Consider the following 20,279-nt stretch of genomic DNA (forward strand, 5'->3'; position numbering starts at 1 on the left):
GTGTTTTTTTTTTCCGTACAAAATTAGGAATTCAGTGCACAGAATGGTTCTCATGGACTTAGCTCCAAAGTTACAAACTACAATTTGCAGCTCATGTTCAGTCTTTTTCCGATGGCCCCACAACACAACTGATTTTGTTATGCACTAATATCAGACCCTGGTCCTAAAAGTACTCCTGAACATTTTTTAGATTCACCACAAGTCTGTCTGGATAAAATGCCAATTCAGGTTTCTGATGATGCCTTCATTCATTTGTCAGTCAATTCACATGTCTGTCTTAATATGGTGAAGTGGACAAGGGTTGCTACGGATGCAACTGTGTCTGAGGTAAATTGCAGGTGCATATAAGGGAAGTTGTATATTGTTATGTGGATAGTATTCATTAAATGTCAACATTCTTTTGAGGTGCACACAAATCCTCAATCTGCTACCATACATTTTTAAGTTCCCTTGCCTAAAAGGGAAGAGAACCAGTGATTTTCCAGAAGTGTATTTAATCAGTACTAAACTCTTCAGCATGTTTTGGTGTTTTTATTTTTTTTGTTTGATTTTTTTTTTTTTTTCTCTTGCAGCTGCTAACACGCAATACTGGCTACCAACCATTTTGATGCATTCTATTAACTTTTCTGTTTTGCTTTTGAACTGTTATAACTGTCTTGTATTACTGGTCTTCAGATGGCACTTACCAACTTGTAAAGCCTGTGGGACTTCTCAAAAAGAGGAGCTTTCGGTTTGGATATCTTCAATCTGTATGGGCAAGGCAGTCTGAATGACTGGCTGCAATGTATGACTGCACTGGTTGCGAGTTCTCACCTGGAGTTCAACCAGGCAAGCTGTTTAAATTGGTCCCTTTTTTTGTTTTAGGTTAAGACTCGGCAGGTTGTAGGAGATTCAGTGTTGTGTAATGGAGGACTAGGCCCTATATTGACGCCCTGTGGTCGTCGTTAGGCTGCTATTAAATCTCTGCATGGTTGGTTGTAATGAAGTTTTTTTTTTTTTTTTTTTAATTCTGTGTGAGGAATTGGCTCAGTCACCAACCCCAAACCCCCCCCCCCCCCCCAGTCACACCAAGCCCATCTCTCATGCTACGGGTTGTCTATTCTTAAAGCTAGTTTCAAGACTAGATATTTTTTTTTGTGTACAGTGAAAAGTAAAAGAGTTTATGGCACTCAAGAGTGTTGTGGCATTAAGTCCATCAAGTTTTTTTTCTTTTTTATCAGTTTTGTTCGTAGGTGGGGTTGTGGCTTCATTAGGATCCCCAAAGGCCGCTGCCCCCTCGACCCTGTGTATATATACCTTGTCCTATTGAGAACTGTACATACAAGAGTGAGAATAGAACAGATAGCCAAGCAAAGGTTATATTTTTGGCGTCTTATTTCTTTAAAGTAGCTTGGGAAATAATAAGACAAATAAATCTTTCTTTTCGATGCTCATAACCTGTTGTATTTTTCTGTCCCATTGTCAAAATTGAGACCATTGTATTTCAACAATTTTATGACTTTATTTGTTCAAAATGCCATAAAAACATCCAATTTTTACATTTTGGTAAGCACACTAGTTTGTGTTTGTCCATAGCCACCAGAGGGAGCCAATGTTGCATTATGAAACATCATAAATAGCAATAATTTACATATTAATGAGATTACAGAGTTGAAATTATGTACAATACTTAAGTAAGTCAAGATATACATCTGACAGTCAAGTGTGTTAATCAACAGGTGGAGGGATGAAAAGCTCTTCTGCATTTTTGTTCAGTCTGTGTAATCTTCCCAGATATCCATTGGCTCATCCTGCAACAAAGATTGTTTTTATGTTACACAGGGGTACACATCTGAAAAGTACATTAGGAAACAAATGTAATCTGGTGTGATGTGATGGATGGCACCAACAAAAACAAAAAAAAAGATGTGCACTGAAGTCATTCTCAGATGCGCTCACCTTTCTGCCGTGGTGGCTCGACAGGAGTCCCACACCGATGGAGTCCAAAGGGGCCGTCACCCGCTTGCTGTAGCAAAAGAGAGGGAAGGTACATATCCTTAATCTCCCTGGCACATGTCCTGATAAGTCCAGAGAAATTGATGGCTTGCATGAAATTAACTGGTAAAACATATATGGTAAAAAAAAAAAGCCTTGGTTACAAAGCAATATTACTTGATTAACTGTTGTTTGCTCCAAAGGTGGTGGAGAGGAAAAAATCAATCAAACAAACATACAAACAAAACAAAACGAATGTGGACGTTTGGGCTAGATGCCTCACATCGTGTGTGTCTTGCCCCACACTTACTGCTTGTGCCTGCGCCGATTGCGACCAACGTGCTGGGAGGCAGGCAGCCGCTCAAGTGGGGTCAAGAAGGGGGTCATCTGGTTATGGCGGGAGCCCCAGTCTTGAGTTGTCTCCCCCGAGTCACCTGGGAAGAGGTCAGTGAGGTCCGAGAGCTCGGACCAGTGGGGTGAGGACTCCTGGTCCATCCGATCTGCATTCTGAAATGAGAGTTGAGGAACAGTCAGTCTGATTTTATCTGCTAATTGTTCACACATACAAGGAATTTGGTGTCACTCGCAAAAAAGTTAATGGACAGCATAGACAATGTACATTTTATAAACAGTCAATATATAAATTCACAGACCCTATATTTAGACAGGACACAATAAACAAGCAACATATCAATTATATAAAAGCCAAAACAGTGTACATAAAGTGAAGTATCGAGTGCCAAAAAATAATGTGCATTGCAAATGGGACAGATGTATGATTATTTGTACAACACAGTACGATGTGAGTCAGGATGTTTTAGCTGTGGAAAGAAACAAGAGTTCGTAGATACAGATCTGCTGTTTATGCGGGTGATTGCAGTAGGAAAGAAGCTGTCTATGTGTGGTTGATTTTGTATATATATATATATATACTATGTATCTACGAGGATGTGGAAATGGCTGTGACAAAAATGTGTCAGATGATGGTTGTGGTATGCGTCTGAATGTGTGAAATGATGGTTGTTAAGTGGTGTGAGTGTGAATGTGGTTCTCATGGTCCTTACTCTGCGTATGCGATCAGGCAGCAGGAAGGCAGACAGCTCCTCTAGGAACAAGTAAAGAACCAGAGCAGGTAGCAAACACCTGGAGCAAAACATCTGCCAAGACAAGAATATACAATACCTCATTAATACATACAGACAGACATTTCTTTTTGCCGTTCAGAAGTTCATCTCTTCACTGCATTACATTTTGTTAAGTTTTGTCCAATAGATATGTGGCTAGACTACAAGTACCCTTATTAACCATATATAGCCACTGCATTAAATACAGAATGTATAGATGCTTAATCAGTCAGAAAAGTCCTACCATGATTCTTCACAGATCAAAGACAGTGGGTTGCTTCTGTAGGTCAGCTCTCTGTTAAGGGATTTTTGTCCTCTGTGTGCTGGACGAGGCTGCAATGGGTATTTGTAGACATGAAGCCGGGGTGGGTTTATATGTAAAAGGGATGTAAGGATGTGTGTGTGTGTGTGTAAGAGACTGACTTCCTCCACTTTCCTTTTTTTACAGAGGAAGAACACAGATGAGTGCATGATTACAACATCACTCTGGATCTGATGATTTATTGTTTACACGTCTGGGCCATATCTGGATAGAACTGGAAGGGACAACAGCAGATGAAGGTTTGACCCTTTAAGATAGGACTCTAAGATCTAAGATGTGCACGTTGGCATGGACTGGTCAGGCAGGGTCTGTGATCTGCTCTTGACACTTGTCATATAGCTGGGCACTCACAATTTGTGTACTTGTCATAGACTGTATAAAATAGGTGCTTGTGGATAAATGAAAATGGGTAAAACCACTTGCATGTAAAAAAAAAACACTGTCACTGCACTGGACTAATGTCTACATACTCATATAGTCTTTGTGACTGTGACTACACACACACTGTAATGTATGTAGATTTTAGGTGCTACATTGTGGCTGTGCCATATTCTGTATGTGTGGTCTCCTAGCCATTTTGATATATCTCGTTTCATTCAGTTTGAAAAGTAGATTGTTGTCTTACAACAGTTAAGCCCTGTTTATTATAATGAGCATCATGGGAGAGTACATGCACACACACACACACACACACGCACACACAGTAAGACAATTGGGGATGGAGGGAGGGCAGGAGCATGGAAGCCTCCTAGGATCGCTTACCAGCAGTCCGACACGTTTTCTCTTTTCCTGCCCTAATTAAGTCTATTTCTGGCTACCAGGACCACCAAACGCAGAGTGACTGCTGACAGATAAACCCCCACAAAAACAAATTGCTGACCAGCAGACCCCACTACACTGGGCCCACTACGCCGCCCAGGCGTCTGTCCACAGGGGCAGAGACCAGATAGGCTTTACTGATTACGCTAATTATCAGTGTGTCCCTGTGTGTGTGTGCTCGCTCCCTCAACTCACCCCCACCCCTGCATCTCGGCCCTATAAGTAGCCAGGGTGGTCACGACTCTAAATATAGACCCCATAAATCTCAACACATGCCTCGGACTACCACGCTACGCTGCCGCACAGTAAGGCTGATCAATCTGATACATGATACAGTTGCATCTGCCAATCAGTCTTTTTTTGTGATGTACATAAGCTTTGTGTCCCTACTCACGCCCCTTATGATGGCATCGTATTTTGAGCCACTGGTTTCATAGTCATGATTTAACTTAATCAGATTTTATTTTGTCTGCTCCATACTAATATAAGAACTATAAGAATCACAATCTTAATTTAGTATATACCATGTAAGTGCACCTCGTGCAATGTGTATGTTATGTTTAATTTTAGGACTCTGTTTTAGGATTTTGTAAAAATTTTGGTCAACAGACCAGCAGCAGAGAGTTGGAGGGATTCCTCTGTCAGAAATCCTGACTATTTTAAATGCTTTCAGAGATCCATCTTGTTAATGTAGAGTACCCTCCTGAATTATTGGTACTTTTGGTAAATTTGAGTAAAAGGGTCAATGACGTGACGCTCATTTTTTTGTGTACATATGGGTTACATACATTTAAAATTGTTAAAATAAATATAATTTTCATCAAACCCTAATCTTAAAGTTTTGGATTTATTTAATTTTGAAAGAGTATTAACTGAATTTGGGTAAAATTGTCCACAAGGTGTAACCACAAAAACATGAACCAAACATGAAAAAAATTGTGAATTTCTCTCCAAAATCCCTTCTAAAATAATCTGGCATGATCTTGCACAATAACTTTTCTATATTTAATACAAGTAATGAAACCCCATTGTTCTGAATGTTTGAATTAATATGGGGAATCGTGTCTGTCACATCAACCACTTAAAATGTCAAGTGGTGTAACCACCATTTAAAGGAGAATTCCGGTGTGATATTGACCTAAAGTGTGTTGAAACATGATACCGAGTGTGAACGTATGTCTCACCTCGGCTTGTCCCCTGCACTACAAAATCTGGCGCTAGTTAGCAGATGCTACCAACAGCTTTTTCAATGGTGGTGCTTCGGCATCGGGCTAGCCATGCAAATAAATCACTGTTTTACACCATTTATGAGGCTCAATGTATCTCCACACTTCATTGGTAGACTTCCGAGGGCCCTGACATTTAAAACGAGACATTGAGAACTTTGAAAAAGCACTGGTAGTTTACTTACAAGACGATTTATGCAGACAGTATCTTCACAAAGTTTAGCGTTTGCAGCCATCTTGAATTTAGTCACGATAAGTCGAGCGACGAGTAAGAATGAACAGGTATGATAAGGGATCAGATTCCAAAAATAATTCTGTGGAAATGCATGGATTCCAGTTGCTGCTACTGGAAGAAACTGGAATCCATGCATTTCCACTGAATTATTTTTGGAGGGGGGACAAGCCGAGATGGGCTATGAGACGTTCACACTCGGTAACATGTTTCAACACACTTTAGGTCAATATCACACCTGAATTCTCCTTTAAGGAGCAATTTTGTATGTATTATGTCAGAGAATCATGTGACAGGAAATTATGTCATAGATAAGGACCCTTCAAGACCCCAACTGCTATGAGTCAAGGTTAGCAACTCTCTTAAAGTAACATAATAGTGTTTTTAGGCCATGGCCAGGCAAGCTTAGGTTACATGTCAAATGGTATGACCTTTTAAAAATAAAATATTCAATTTAATGTAAAAACTGTGTTTGAATATTCACATAAAGGTGAAGTGTGTACATAGTTGTCCATAATAATGCCTGCAAATTTTGCTTTTAAATAGAAATGTCAAATGGTGTAACCGGTTACATCATTTGACTCTTTTCTGTTTGAGACCAGTTTGATCAGATTCAGGGCCAAGAGTATGTCATTTTAGGTGCCAATTATATTATTTTTATAATTTAAATAGTGACTAACTGTTTAGCATGAACAATAGCTTTAAAAGGGTTTAATTAGATTGCAATTTAAGCGATTTTTGAAATGTCAAAGCTTTTCATTTTAAATTTAAACTTCCATAATTATTTTTTAATATTTTATTATGATGTATGTAAACAGTATGTTCAAATTATAAATAAATAAATACATTTATTATATATAAAATGTGCCTCTTGTCCCCCAATGGATGCCACTTACAAGCAAGAAAAACTTGTCTCGCCACAGAGTGCATGTGAACGCAGATCCTGCTGTTGGTTGGTTGTTAATAAATTATCATACCCACTCTTTCACTCACTCTTATTCTCTCTCACACACACTTTGGGCCCTAATTTAACAATATAAAATGCATGGTCACTAGCAAATAGTGTAAATACATTTAGGGGTTTGTCCAGTCCACATTTGGGGTGGTTATGTTATCAAACGTCAGGTGCCTGGTGCAAAAAGGTGGCTCTTATGTTTCTTAATCAGTCATGGGTGTGTTTTGGGCTTAACATCCTTTAAACCAATGAGGAGGACATCTGTCATTCCCTTTAACAGCAAACAGGGCAACTTCAAACAGCGCATCAGTATTTTGATAGTCAGCGGTGTATTTGAAGGAATCTGCTTGTACACAAGACCGTATGGAACAGGTATTCCACTAAGCCATTCTTTACTAAAACCGAGTAGAGTATAGGCTACACACATCTGCACTTCTCTATTAATTGAACATATAGGCAAAGTGAAACTAACTTCACTGTGGTGTCATAGTCAACGACAAAACAGTTACCGGTATACACAGTTAATTACTTTCAATATTGACTGACAATGGGTTACCAGCAAAAACATAGCCTGAAATAAGCAAAACTTCCCCCTATAATGTTCGAATGACCGAATAAATAACCTAAGGACATTTATTCTGCAGAGGAATTGCTGCTTACATCTCGTGACAGTGACGTGTTTCATATGCGCCTTTCGCTATAAACCAGGCTTTTCTTGGTCAGTGGCATAATGCTTTTTAGACGGTATAAGATAGCGATTTTTAGATCATGTGCCAGACCACACCTTATGTCGGTAATTGCCACACCACTGGGCGCATTATTTAATAAAAGTGAAGTGTAAGATAGGAAAAAACTTTGCGTCAGAATAATAATACGCTTTGCGCCAGGTTTTGCATCGCGAAAATAGGGCCCTTTATCTCACTCTGTTTGAAAATAATGGGTATACTGTAGACTGAAATTGTATGAGAACTGAATTGAAATCAAATAGAACACAAGTTTCTTCATTGATGTTTGATATGGAATATGATGAATGACATGAAAAGATATCAAAATATCGAATTCAGTTTACCTTGATGCCTATTTTCTGTGTCAATTTCTTGTCCTATTGCTATAAACGTTTTATGGTCAATTGGTGTAACCAGTATTTTGTCTAAATTACTAATAATGTACAAAAAATTAATATGGATAATGATTTAATACTCTACTTTACTGTAATAATGGCTGTTTAGACCATTTTTACTCAAATGGTCAAAGAATAGACAGAAAACAAGATGTTTACAGCATATGGTCTTGCTCAGTACAATGAAAAACCCATATAATTTAAATTTAGAAATAAATATAATAAAACATATTCTCATAGGATATTACAAAATAAACTAATAATTTCATGAGAGCAATTGCATGAACTCTAGGAGGTGTGAAATATTAGATTTTTGTCATTTTTGTGGTTACACCATTTGACAATTTAACAGGCTGTTAGTTCTATCTTTTGTTAAAAAATAGTATACACGTCATATTAAATAATATAAATATACAACAGAAATACAAAGTATACACTTTAGCAAACCTCAGGCATGTTTTGTTTTAAAGGTTTAAACATATTTTTAATTTTCTCATCTTACCAACCCTTATTTGTCACTGACCCAAAAAACTAGTGTAAAAAAATAATATTTTGGTGATTTATTGTAATCACACAATGAAAACAATGAGGAAAAATACAACCTTGAAGGGAAGCAAATCTATTCTTAAAAAAAGGAATATCTCATAAAGAAATAAATATTTTTAACAAAAACACGACCACAAATATTGGCTCCCCTAGAAAATTTTGTATACAAAATGTAACAGAAGCATTTTCCTATTTATATTCAACTTTACGTTAATCAGAGTAGGCCTAACTTTCAGAAGTAGTTCATGACTTTCTTTTTCACTAACCTAAATCCCCTCATAATTTTTCAACATGAGAAAGACAAGAGAATACACAAAATTTAAATAAAAAGAAAGTGTGTTTACATTTTTACTTCAGGGAATGGCTATAAAAACTAGGTACTTCGTTGAAAATGCAGATATTTACAGTTAAAACAATAATTAAAAGGTTCTAATTGACTGAAAATGTTACAAACATGATTGGACAAAGACCCATGGTTATCTTGCCCCCACACACCGTATGGAGGATGATAAGAGAGGCAAAACAAAACACTGTTGGAGAGTTACGAAAAATTTGCCCTGGAAGGGGGTCACCAACCCCCAAAACATCTTCAAAAGTGACTGCCTGGAATTGTGGTCTATCACATTAAATGAAAATTGTGCTCTTTCAGGGGCGGAGCCAAAGGGGTGGCTCCGCGTGGCACAGGCCACCCTTGAGATTCGATTGGCCACCCCAGGTGCCACCCCCAAATCCTAGTCTAGGATTGGCCATTAACATGATCTAAGGCGGGACCTTTCTTCATGCACTTGCAGCAGTTTGAAGTGTCAGACGTTAGAAATGTAAGTAGCAAACACGCTTGCCTTTATTGGCCTACAGGCTACTGCTTGTTCTAACAGGCAAAGATATCTAAGATAAAGATATCCTGCCAGTGCCTATTTATCTAATCACACACCTAAGTCGCCGACATTTGCTAGGTCATTAAGTAGAAACTGTATATACATTTGTAAATGTGTTTAATGACAATAATGTCCTAATCTAATCGTGCCATCTAGGCTACAGGTAGTGATATTCTGATGACATGTATGACCATTCAACCAGTCAAGCATTTGTTGTAAAATATTGAAATTATGGGAAATTTACACAGCTTAGGCTAAACTGTATGTTTCTTTTGTCCCCCATGCCTGTTTTATTCGTCCCGATCAGGAGGGATAAGTGAAACATTGCGCACGTTCCATTTTTGCTTAAATAATTCCTGAACGCAGAGCTGGACTTGTCTAAAGCAAAACGTTGAACATTTTATTTAATTAATAATTTGCTCAGACTTGTGATCATATTAAGATTCAGGAAGATGATCCAGTGCAAGATGAGTAACTTGTAGGTTGCTCACACACACAATACACTCCCTAATACCAGCCTCAAGTTTCTTGAGAACTTTAATGATCAGTTTATTGAGAACTTTAATCATCCAATTGGAACACATGGAACCAGTTATGTGTTTGCTCTGCAACATTGCTCAATCTGGGCATGCATTGACGATGTCAGAGACTTGTCCCCACTTTGTACCACTTCACAAGTTCAGTTGTGACTTTTTGAGTGCATCTCTGATACAGTGTTTAGGCTATGAGATGTAACAGGCAGGTCAGCATAGTTGATCTGTTTGCAGGTTATGGCATGTCTCCTAGGCAGAGAAAAACTGAAAAACTCAAACACTGTCCACTTAATCAACAGAGTCAGTATACTGATAAAGGAATAGATTGGATAAATATGGAAGGTTTGCAAAGTGATATCATGCTCCTTTATTTTTGGTACTTTCAAAATAGAAAAACACAGTTGATTTTGATACATGGTGTGGCTATGTATTTTATAGTTTATTTTGATACATTTAAAATTAGGGTATATTTGATATTTTATTTTAATATACATTTTGATGTATTTTTGCCCATCCCTGCCAACAGCTAGATGAGCCAGGCAGCTACAGTGCTACACTCTGTTGGCTGCAGTGCTAGGGCTGGCCCTGACACAGTGTACTGTCAAGTAGTGAAGTGATATGCACGTAGCCAATGTTTACTGTAAGTCACCTAGCTGAGTTAGACAGAAGGCGAGCCCTGCTTTCTCTGTTAAGGTATTTCTGTCCCTCCCAAACCAAACTTCGTTAAAATGGTATGTTTAACAGCACCCCTGGAGCCTCATAGGCCAATATGATCCTCAATATTAATCAAAATAGTTATAATAACAATAATATCAATATAATATTAAATATTAATAACATAATAAACAAATAGACAAAAAGCAGGTCAAATTATTTTAACAGCTACAAAAATAGATGGCCATAGATAGCATAAGTTATTGTGGGGGGAAATGTCTTGGATGTGTATATTTGTATATCTTCATTTAATAGAATAGAATAGAATGGAATATATATTGAATATCCCCATGATGGAATTTGTTTTAGCACAGCATAGCCCAGTGACAGACAACTTAGATAATTAACTTTAATACGTTTGTTTATTTGTATTTGCATTTTATTCAAATACAAAGATATTTTATGTGAGACTAAGGTATTTGTATTTTTTTGTCCTTCAATTTGAGTATGGTGTTTGGTCCCTGGTTTCCCTAATGTATTTATGCTAATTTCACATCTTGAGCCTGTTTCTGTTTATCTGGATGTTTTGCCTCATGCCACCCTTGAATTTATTAGTGCCTCACTAGTGCCACCCTTGTTAAAAATGTCTAGAATCGCCACTGCACTCTTTGGCAAGAAACACTTTAGGTGGGCTTAGTGTACATAGAAGCATGACTAGGCTATACTGAAAAGAAGGTATTAAGGTGAATCATGAACCCTAAGAAAAACATTTTCAATGGAAATCTGTCAATCTCTGCCAAGACACTAAAAGTGAGTCATGATTAGATTATTCATCAGAATCAAAACAAAAATAGTTTACTTGTCAAAGGGAAGCTCCCTTGTCAAAGGGAGGCTCAAGAAGGTATTACAAGCAGCGGTGCCAATAATTGTGGCCGACGTGTTTTTGTTTTGCTTCTCTGTTACTTTTATGTTTTCTTTTATGCGCTGGGGAATTATGTTTGCTGAGCGAACTTCTAAGTGCAATATGCAATGCATGTTGCAAAACAATAATTTGACCTATTTAAAACTAGCAAGCTAGTAAAACATTGCAAACATCAACCCGAGCCTTACTGGCTAGAATTGTGAATTGTATTAGCACGCATACTGGTGTCTTTTGGGATGGTCTGCAATGTCCAGATGGAAAAGTTTTGGTTTTTTTCTTCTTTTTTGAGGTGTATTCCTAACGGGAACATAGAACTGCTTAGTGCATATCTTGGATGTATGGTGAGAAGGACATGTATTTATTTGACCATACCATCAAATCAATCAAATCAATTTGAAGATGATTCCAAAACTAGTTGCCTGAGAAGTGGTTGCAAGTTCCTCAGACTCTGATACAGCACAACCTCCTCCAAGCCTCTATTAGGTTTATGTTTATTTTCTGGGACAACGTCGCCCTCCAACGGTAGACTAAACACCCACATAGCCAAAGCCAAAGTATTCGGTTAGGAATGGTGCATGACAAACTGTTAGTCATTGCTTGGCCATTGGTCAAATCACCTCTAGCACGTAACTAAATATGATTTCCTTTCAAATTATTCGAGATTGCATAAGTGACGTGAATATAGTCTATTAATAGAAAGGCTACGATAAGATCAACTACATTGCATCCAACGTTGGCTACTTGTAGCCAATAGCTCATTCTTGTTTGAGACCATTCTGATATCTTGTAATTGGTTAATTGAATTTCCCGCGAGATGTATCCACTGCGTTCCTTCCACTCTCTCCTTGACTACATGCGTCAGCAATAGGGGGAGGAGACCCTCAATAGGAGAAAATTTGTCTAATTTAGGGCGGAGTATCTTAAGTGAAAAAACAAAAATAAGCTTAGGCCTAACAGTTCCGTAGGCTACAGCATCACGGGACGGTTCAGTCTATGGTTTATTTCGAAAGTAGAACATTTTGGCTACAGGAAAGCGTTGGGTAACTAGAAATCAGCGCAAATTGAAGTAGCCTGCGGTGTGCTATACTTCCTATACCGAGAGGTGAGTATTTCTACTTCATGGTTAAATGTCTTCGCTGGAAGTTAGCTTACTAACGAACATACAGGGTAGCTGTAAAAGCGCAATTCTCAGTCTTCCTCGGCTAACATCATAAGCTAAACTACAGGACAGGAGGCAATCATTTCTCAGCGTAGGCTACATGGTTCTCTTGATTCAGGCTGCCCCATTTAGGGGAAGTGTGCCTACGTAAAGTTGACATGAATATTACGCTTTTGCGAATACATTGCTGATAATATAATATTCAATTAATCAGACAGGATGTAATGATGGAAATGTTGTTGCGGTACGTCAACACAGCAGTGGCTGTCGCGATAATATCCTTATTTTGGCAAATATAACTTTTTCAATGCAAGTGAATCTGTCATACACTATTCGTGGACTTCCGCTCAAATTTTCAGGAGTTAATGAAACAAATCGTCAATGAGATCGAGGCTCCACGCCCACCTGTGCATTTGTCTGATAGCCTATTTTCCCATCATTTTAGAGAAATAGTGGATTATTTCATAGGATACCCTACATCTAAGCATATGGCTACATTCCGCTGTCCGCATGCCCTGTTTTCACATTGTCTGCAAAGTGACCCTATCAATTTGTATTGTTTGTATAGCAACCATAGGAGACGTCAACCTGTGAAAAGATCTGTTAATCGTCATGTCTGGACCAGGTAGGTCAAAACACTTTTATATGAACCTTCTCTGAAAAATGACCAAAGTTCCTGGAAATTTGTGTTTCTTCCTTTATTCGTGTGATCTGTTCCGCAATGATGAAGTTTGCTATGCACATTTAATGAGGATGATTAAAATTGAATGAACATATATCAACATTATTATTATAGCGCAGAATAAAACACCTGACAACTATAGGTCTCTGAAAGGCTATGAGTTAACTATTTGGAGAGAGAAAAAATCCCCAAATCTCCTCAATGAGTGAATGAGTCTAACAGAGAATGTGTGACTGACTGCATTTTTTCCATGTTCATTCATTGAACTCAGCAAAAGGAATGAAGGCCAGGGCCTCTTCATTTCTTACATTTTAGTCTTCAGCTACAGAGAACATAGATTCAGTGCCATGACAATTGTCCTCCTCCAAGCCAGTAGGCTCAGTCCAGAGACCTGTAGAACCATTCTGGAGAATCCAGGTTTCCAGAATATTAAGAATAACCACAGTAATTTACGCAAACAGAACAAAACACAAAACTTGAGTATTTGGTGAAAGGGGAAAAAGGGTATTGGGCGTCCCCATCACACTGAATTACAAAGAATTGAGGGAGGCAAGAAAGTTCACACATTGACTGATCGTGTTGCCTATTGAATGATTTCTCAATAGTGTACTTCTATATTTTATGTTTGGTGCCTGCAAAGTAGCCCTCAAAATGGTGGAATTCCCCTTAATGAATGAGTCTGGGATTAACAACAAACTGTCCAAAATTGTCATGTTTGATGAAATCATATTCTCATGTAGACAAATGAAGTACAAGTGGCTTCTGGCCGGTATGTTCTCCTACACAAAAGGTGTATGGGGCAGCTACTGCATACTGAACGAAAGACATGCACCGAACCAGTTGATGCAAATATGTGTGTAGTGTGAGGCAGAATCCACTCTTGAGCATGATTACATCCAGATAAATGGATGATGTTTGGGTGGCCAAAAGGCAGGTCACACCACAGCAAGCTTCCCAACTTGAGAACTGTTTACTGTTGCATGTACTGATTATTTGAGGCATCTAAGGCCTGGCCACAGTGCTGCTAATTGGATCTCCTGCGTCCTTTGAACATCTGGTCATTCACCAGGGTCTCAGTGCGCCCAGAGCTAAGAAAAGCACCCTGGCCAATTTTTCTTGTCAAAAAAGAAGCCTAGTCTGAACGTAGCCTTAAGCTAACGTGTATTGCAGTAATAAACTCTTCTTTCATCTGCCATTTATTTAACTCCTTGTGTGCCTTGCCATTGTGCTGAACATTTAGTTTATAAACTGCTTAGTGATATTATAGGTCATTTCTACAATTTCACAAGTCTAATGCATCTTACTGTACCTTAAAGTGAACCTTCCTGTTTTCTGTCGTTGGTAACATTTTGATAGTCCTTACAGTAGTCTCAGCACTTATGTTTAGTATTGTGGTATTCTATTTCTTCTATTTTACTGTTCTTTGCATTCCATCAAACATCTGGGCGGTGGTAGTGTAGTGGTTAAGGAGCTGGGCTAGCCTGCAGTAGCCTGAAAGTTGTCCGTTCAATTCCTGGCTTCCACCATTGTGCCCTTGAGCAAGGCACTTAACCCCAAGTTGCTCTGGGGACAATGTAATCCCTTGTAATATAGCTGACATATGTAAGTCACTTTGGTCAAGAAGTGTCTGCTAAATGTAATGTAATGTAATGTATTGTAATGTAACTGCCCTACAGGGTACCCTTCCCCTCACCAGGGTCCTTACCCTATGCCTCAACCTGGTGGATATTCCATGCCCCCATATCCCATGTCCCAGCCAGGCTACGGTGACCCCAGCCAAGCGCCTCCTCCTGTTGGGTTTCACATGGGTTACCAGCCCTCTCCAGACCAGCCAGTCATGTACCAACCCGGCCCGGTGAGCCCAGGTCCACCCATGCCAATGCAGGAGTATGGAGGGCCAGCTCCTCCCCAGTACCAGCACTCGGGGCCTGGATCCCCTCCATACCAGCCCTCAGGACCAGCTGCACCTGTGGCCCCCGCACCAGTCTTAGTGCCAGTGGGTGTGCCACCGGGCCTGGAGTACCTCTCACAGGTGGGTATTCCACGCAGGGAGTCCAGAGCAGGAAAATGGCTGTAGCTGATTGTATTGTTTTTTGTTTGTTTGTTTCATTTCGTTTTAGGTTTTTCTTCAAATCACTGTTAGAGTGGCTTGTGACGTTTTCTACTGATTTCTGATTTGTCTAATTGATCTAACTGATTTGTCATCTTATGGACCTGGGTATATATCATAGGACGTGTATATTAGGATATCTATCTGGGCATGAGGGGCTTCATTTGTTTCTTCATGTCAATATAATCCTTTTTGGTCTCTTTTTCAGATTGATCAGATTTTGATACATCAGAAAGTAGAGCTTCTGGAAGGTTAGTCAATATAATCTACATACTACTGTTATATAGTGTGTTAATCAATATAATCTACATACTGCTGTTATATAGTATGTTAGTCAATATAATTTACATACTGCTGTTATATAGTATGTTGTGTTGCTGTTGGATATTGTTTTTTTGGATTTTTGTTGTTTCTTCTAACTTCACCATTGAGCCATTGCTTTGTTCAACCTAGTAACTTTTTGCAATTAATGTCTCTCTCTTTCCTCCTGCGTTCATCAAGCATTCATCGGCTTTGAGACCAACAACCAGTATGAGATCAAGAACAGCATGGGGCAGAAGATCTACAAGGCTAAGGAGAAGAATGACTGTTGTACTCGCAACTGCTGTGGCTCGCTACGTAGCTTTGACATGAAGATTAAGGACAACGGTGACCGTGAGGTCATTCGGCTCGTGAGGCCCTTCCGTTGTGTGTCCTGCTGGTGTCCCTGCTGCCTTCAAGAGGTAACAAGGCCATTCAGGCAGCCATTAATGCATGGGGGGGGGGGGGGTCTTGATTTTGCCTGAAGACAACTCTGTTGGGTTAATCAAATGGTGGGAGCTACGGTGCCGGTGTGTGGACATTCTCTTTTGTTTCATCATGGGTTTTGCCATTTGGCAGCTCACTAATCCGAAAGACCTGAAAATCAGGTCAGATCAGAAGATCTGTCGTCATAAATATGTGGGTACTCGGGGCCAGGATGGTGCCGTTACTGATTGGGCAATGAGCACCATACCAACCGGAAAGGTCAGAATTTCTGCAATCAGGTCAAAAGATCCTGCAGTCAGTCAGGTCCTCTCGTTTTACAGGCGTGCCATGTTAAGCATGACACGCCTGTCCTGCCTAACCAGAGAAAAAAGTTTTTTTTCCTATGAATGGGCCTTTATTTACCTAAGCCAATCCCTTTTCATTTCGCCCCATCTACCTCAATGGCTTTCAAATCACAACACTGGCTGGGCTAAGGCCAAGGGTGTCGTATGAACACTCTGGACTACATTAGTACTCACCACCCACCCACATCACATCCCAGTAGTAATGTGAGAGTCCTAACTATAGTAACGGAGTATTCTTGGACCGTCGTGGCACAAACAGAGATCCAGTTACAGGCAGCAATGTCGAGCACTGATTGCCTCATGGTCGGAGATTTGTTTGTAATCATCAAAGAATGCAACATTAATGCATGTAATTTCATAAGTCATTTTAAAAATAATTTAAGTGATATAATAACTCCCCTCCCCCTCTCTCTGCCTGTGTATTTATTTAGTGTGTCATTTAAGAAATCTCTCTCCCTGTGTGTGTGTGTGTGGGGTAGATGGAAGTACAAGCACCGCCTGGTACCACCATTGGTTATGTCACCCAGGACTGGAACCCTTGCTATCCCAAATTCTCTATCAGAGGCCCAAACCGTGAGACGGTGATGAAACTAGAAGGGCCATGCCTTGCCTGCAATTGCTGTGGAGATGTGAACTTTGAGGTAAGCGCCAGGGTATTCATTGGTTTTAGCCTGTGGAGTCAGCAAGTTCACATTCAAGTGATTGATCCCTGATGATGCACAATTTTTCAAACTTTCCTTTGCAAACATGAATACATCTCCTGGAACATATGAAAATGGACATAAAACAATCATCTTTTTTATTTATTTATTTATTTTATTACCTTATTCTAGTACCTTAGTACTCTCATCATGAACTCATTGGATCTTCAGCTGACTGGATGAAAAACGTTTAGATAGATAATATAACCATCAACACATTTAAGGCTGTGAAAAAAGATGGCAATTACAAAGCATGATTATCACATAGAGCGTGACCTGTGTTATTCAAATGAGGGGCCCCATTTAGATATCGGTGAATAATATAACCTATGTTATTTGACTGAGGGGCTCTATTCCAATATCAGGGCTGGAGAACATAGTAGTGACTTCACACAGAGGTTTGGGCTTCAGGGATCCCTGAACACTTGGGCCCCTGGGCCTGGGTCCATTAGGCCCGTTCAGTAATCCATCCCTGCTCATAAGTTTGCCTGTTTGGAACTTTTGAACCGTTTTGGAATTCCTGGTGTGTGATATTCCATATGTAGTCTTATTCGAGTTTTAATAGCCTAAATGTTTGAGATAAAAAAGCTGATTTAGAAAGTGTTCCATGTGATTTCATCATTCAATAAGAAGACAACAACCTGTCTGTTTTGCGCAAAGACAAAATAAAATCTGAAGCCCCATTACCACCAAAAATGCAAATGTCTAGCCTGTGAGAGACAGGGACGTTGGAACCAGTATCTGTTAAGGCGTGTGTTGCAACTATCGGGTACATGAGCGCACACAGGCCTCGACCCTTAAAATCATCAAGTCAGACTTTGATATAAATGGGGATTCGGGGATTTCTCCCCCAAGAAAAAGTTTCAAATTCGGGTTGCTAAACATACCATCTTAACGTAGTTTGAGACGGACAGAAATACTAAAACCTGGCCCGTCTTCTGTCTGACTCGCATCAACATTATCCCAGGCCTATGCAGGCCAACCACATTCCCCTCTCAGCTGTTCATGCCAATACATATAATATAACACATGCTGTCCTTTGTGTTCCCAGCTGAAGGGGAAAGATGGTGGTGATAGTATTGGCCGTATCAGTAAGCAGTGGAGTGGTCTACTCAAAGAGGTGTTCACGGACACGGATAACTTTGGCATCCAGTTCCCTCTGGACATGGATGTCAAAATGAAGGCCGTGCTGATGGGTGCTTGCTTCCTTATCGTGAGTAATGAACGCTCAGTTGAAATGTCTTATTTGCTAACGGTGTGAGCCGGATATTCAGACATTGCACAAAATGTTTTAAATCGTTACGCCACTGTATAGAAAATGATTCCCGAGCTATTTTTGTTTTCCGGTAGGATTTCATGTTCTTTGAGAAAGTTGGGGACACCAATCAGCGCAACACTGTTTTCTCATAAGTGGATGAGAAGGGAGTGGGAAAGCGAATCAGCCTGTAGCGTGTCTTCCTGAAGATGTCTGGAGACTTCTGCCTGCACTCTACTGTCCACACGTCATCCCACCGTCCCCTGTGGAAATGTCAACGTCTAGCTTAGGCTCTTCAGCCACTCCTGAGCTACTGTGTTGCTCGCTCCAGTAAGCCATTTGTTGCTTCAGAAATGAGAAAGTGTCACCTTTTCTACTCCAAGCTTTCACATCCTTCCTTTTCTTGTGTCACTTACACACACCGTCATGTTCTCTTTACTCTATAGGGGGGTATTTTATTACTACATTTGTATCAAGGTTAATATTAGCCACAGCTACTATTTTTTTATAGTCATTATTATTTACCAAATGTCAAAGTTTGTTTGAAATAGATATTTCATATTACTTATCTGTAAAGGCCTTTTTATACAATTAATATGCAGTTTGTTTAATCATCCTGGTAAATGTTGTGGGTGAGTTGGTTTTGTAATGTATTCTTTTTTGTTTGATGTATGTACATAACAGTGAAATGGCAACAAAAGTAGGTGTGTCACAATGAGAGGTTGTGTAAGATTGTATTAGCTGGGAATGCAGGCGAGAGAGGGTGAGGAAAATCTGAGTCACTCTTTCCTGCGAGGTCACTGAAAGTTTGGATGTTGTACCAATAGGAAGGAAAGTCCACAACACATTGACCTGTTACAGTATAACAGATGGAGTTTACATGTGGGGAGGCAGGGGGTATCTAAGTTGGAAATGAAAAGGCACTGGACTTGAAGAATGCTCTTATTTTCATTCAGGAAAGCTCTACATAATTACATGCCTTAACACATGGGGTTCATAGGGTGTGGAACAGTCCCTCCAGAGAGCTTTATAGGTTTAGCCAAAGAGAAATGACACCCATCTGTTTTGTGTGTAGCAGCTAAAAGCAAGACGAGGTGCTCCTAGAAAGGCTGCGCTTGTCTTGGGTTCACTATCAAAAGCAGCTTGTCAGGGATGAATAGTGGTTCCTGTGTATTGAGAAAATAAACCTCCAAAAAGTGTGGTGTAATGACATGCACGGGAGAGGAGGGAGAGGCCAAGTGGAAATTTGGATCATGTGGGACCCACAGCCGCAGCCAACACAACTGGATTATCAAGTTCTCTGTCCAGCCTTTAGAACAATGCCTCTTCAGGACACCTGATGTTTAATGATGCATGCATCGTTTATCATGATAATGATTTTTGGTCTGCTCTAGATTTGTTTATTGGGTGGGCTGTTGGTTTGGTTAGTTGATTGAAGTAAAGCCAAAAAACCTTAACAGGGGAGTTGACTGAATGATGAAGCCATTGCCTTAGAACTTTGACATTTCTGTCCAGTGGTATTGTGATGTTTATGTTAAGTGTTTCTCATACATACTCATATATATGTATTTTATATATAGTATATATTAGTATCATACACCGTGTGCCATATACCAAATGGCTAAAGACCGCATTATTCTCTGATGACAATTATCCATGTTCACTAACTGTGGTGCTGTATTACCAAACACCTAAGTGCTTTCATTCCACGATCAATTAATGTTATTTTATTTCAAATGAACCAATTTATATCATGTCCAAATATTGTCATTGTATAATAAACAATAATCAGTATATGTCGTGTTGTCGTATGATGTGTTTGAATGTTAAAAGATGGCGGGGGAGGAGAAAGTGTTCTCCCTCCCGAGGTATCTGTAACTGTTATGTTGGCTCCACCCTGCGTGGGCTCACGGACTTGGCTGCGGTACAGGATTTTACTAGTCTGAGGGAGGACTTGTGGGTGTGGCCTGGGGTGGAGA

At 39.6% G+C, this 20,279-nt stretch overlaps 1 protein-coding gene and 2 long non-coding RNA genes across 4 annotated transcripts; 1 reads left to right on the top strand and 2 right to left on the bottom strand.

Moving 5' to 3' along the window:
- Window positions 1-737: 737 nt before the first annotated feature.
- On the top strand, window positions 738-20,094 carry LOC143127533 (phospholipid scramblase 2-like). Of its 2 annotated transcripts, XM_076289098.1 has the most exons (11): window positions 738-828; window positions 1,822-2,026; window positions 2,178-2,418; window positions 3,547-3,659; window positions 13,030-13,086; window positions 14,820-15,175; window positions 15,462-15,504; window positions 15,755-15,975; window positions 16,824-16,985; window positions 18,097-18,258; window positions 18,396-20,094. In XM_076289098.1, the coding sequence occupies exons 5-11, from the start codon at window positions 13,074-13,076 to the stop codon at window positions 18,453-18,455; spliced, it is 1,017 nt and encodes a 338-aa protein (XP_076145213.1). In that variant the 5' UTR covers window positions 738-828; window positions 1,822-2,026; window positions 2,178-2,418; window positions 3,547-3,659; window positions 13,030-13,073; the 3' UTR covers window positions 18,456-20,094. The 2 variants fall into 2 exon arrangements, with proteins under 2 accessions (XP_076145213.1, XP_076145212.1); XM_076289097.1 differs by lacking the exons at window positions 738-828; window positions 1,822-2,026; window positions 2,178-2,418; window positions 3,547-3,659 and adding an exon at window positions 12,157-12,404.
- Window positions 1,700-2,377, bottom strand: LOC143127536 (uncharacterized). The gene is made up of 3 exons (XR_012987646.1): window positions 2,285-2,377; window positions 1,939-2,005; window positions 1,700-1,790 (listed from the first exon to the last, which is right to left on the bottom strand). It is a non-coding gene; the product is annotated as an uncharacterized LOC143127536 (long non-coding RNA).
- On the bottom strand, window positions 2,389-3,451 carry LOC143127537 (uncharacterized). The gene is made up of 3 exons (XR_012987647.1): window positions 3,343-3,451; window positions 3,039-3,131; window positions 2,389-2,481 (listed from the first exon to the last, which is right to left on the bottom strand). It is a non-coding gene; the product is annotated as an uncharacterized LOC143127537 (long non-coding RNA).
- Window positions 20,095-20,279: the final 185 nt, after the last annotated feature.

The sequence above is a fragment of the Alosa pseudoharengus genome, unplaced genomic scaffold (genome assembly GCF_046254945.1).
Source record: "Alosa pseudoharengus isolate Yale_2024_CS ecotype anadromous, Long Island Sound unplaced genomic scaffold, YU_APseudo_1.1 YU_APseudo_1.1_scf_17, whole genome shotgun sequence".
NCBI lineage: Eukaryota > Metazoa > Chordata > Actinopteri > Clupeiformes > Clupeidae > Alosa > Alosa pseudoharengus.

What these genes read in the sequence shown, in the direction of transcription:
- LOC143127533 (XM_076289098.1), top strand. An exon ending in GCCTGGAGTACCTCTCACAG is followed by an intron (nt 15,176 to 15,461) that starts GTGGGTATTCCA and finishes TCTCTTTTTCAG; the next exon opens with ATTGATCAGATTTTGATACA. An exon ending in GTCCCTGCTGCCTTCAAGAG is followed by an intron (nt 15,976 to 16,823) that starts GTAACAAGGCCA and finishes TGTGTGGGGTAG; the next exon opens with ATGGAAGTACAAGCACCGCC.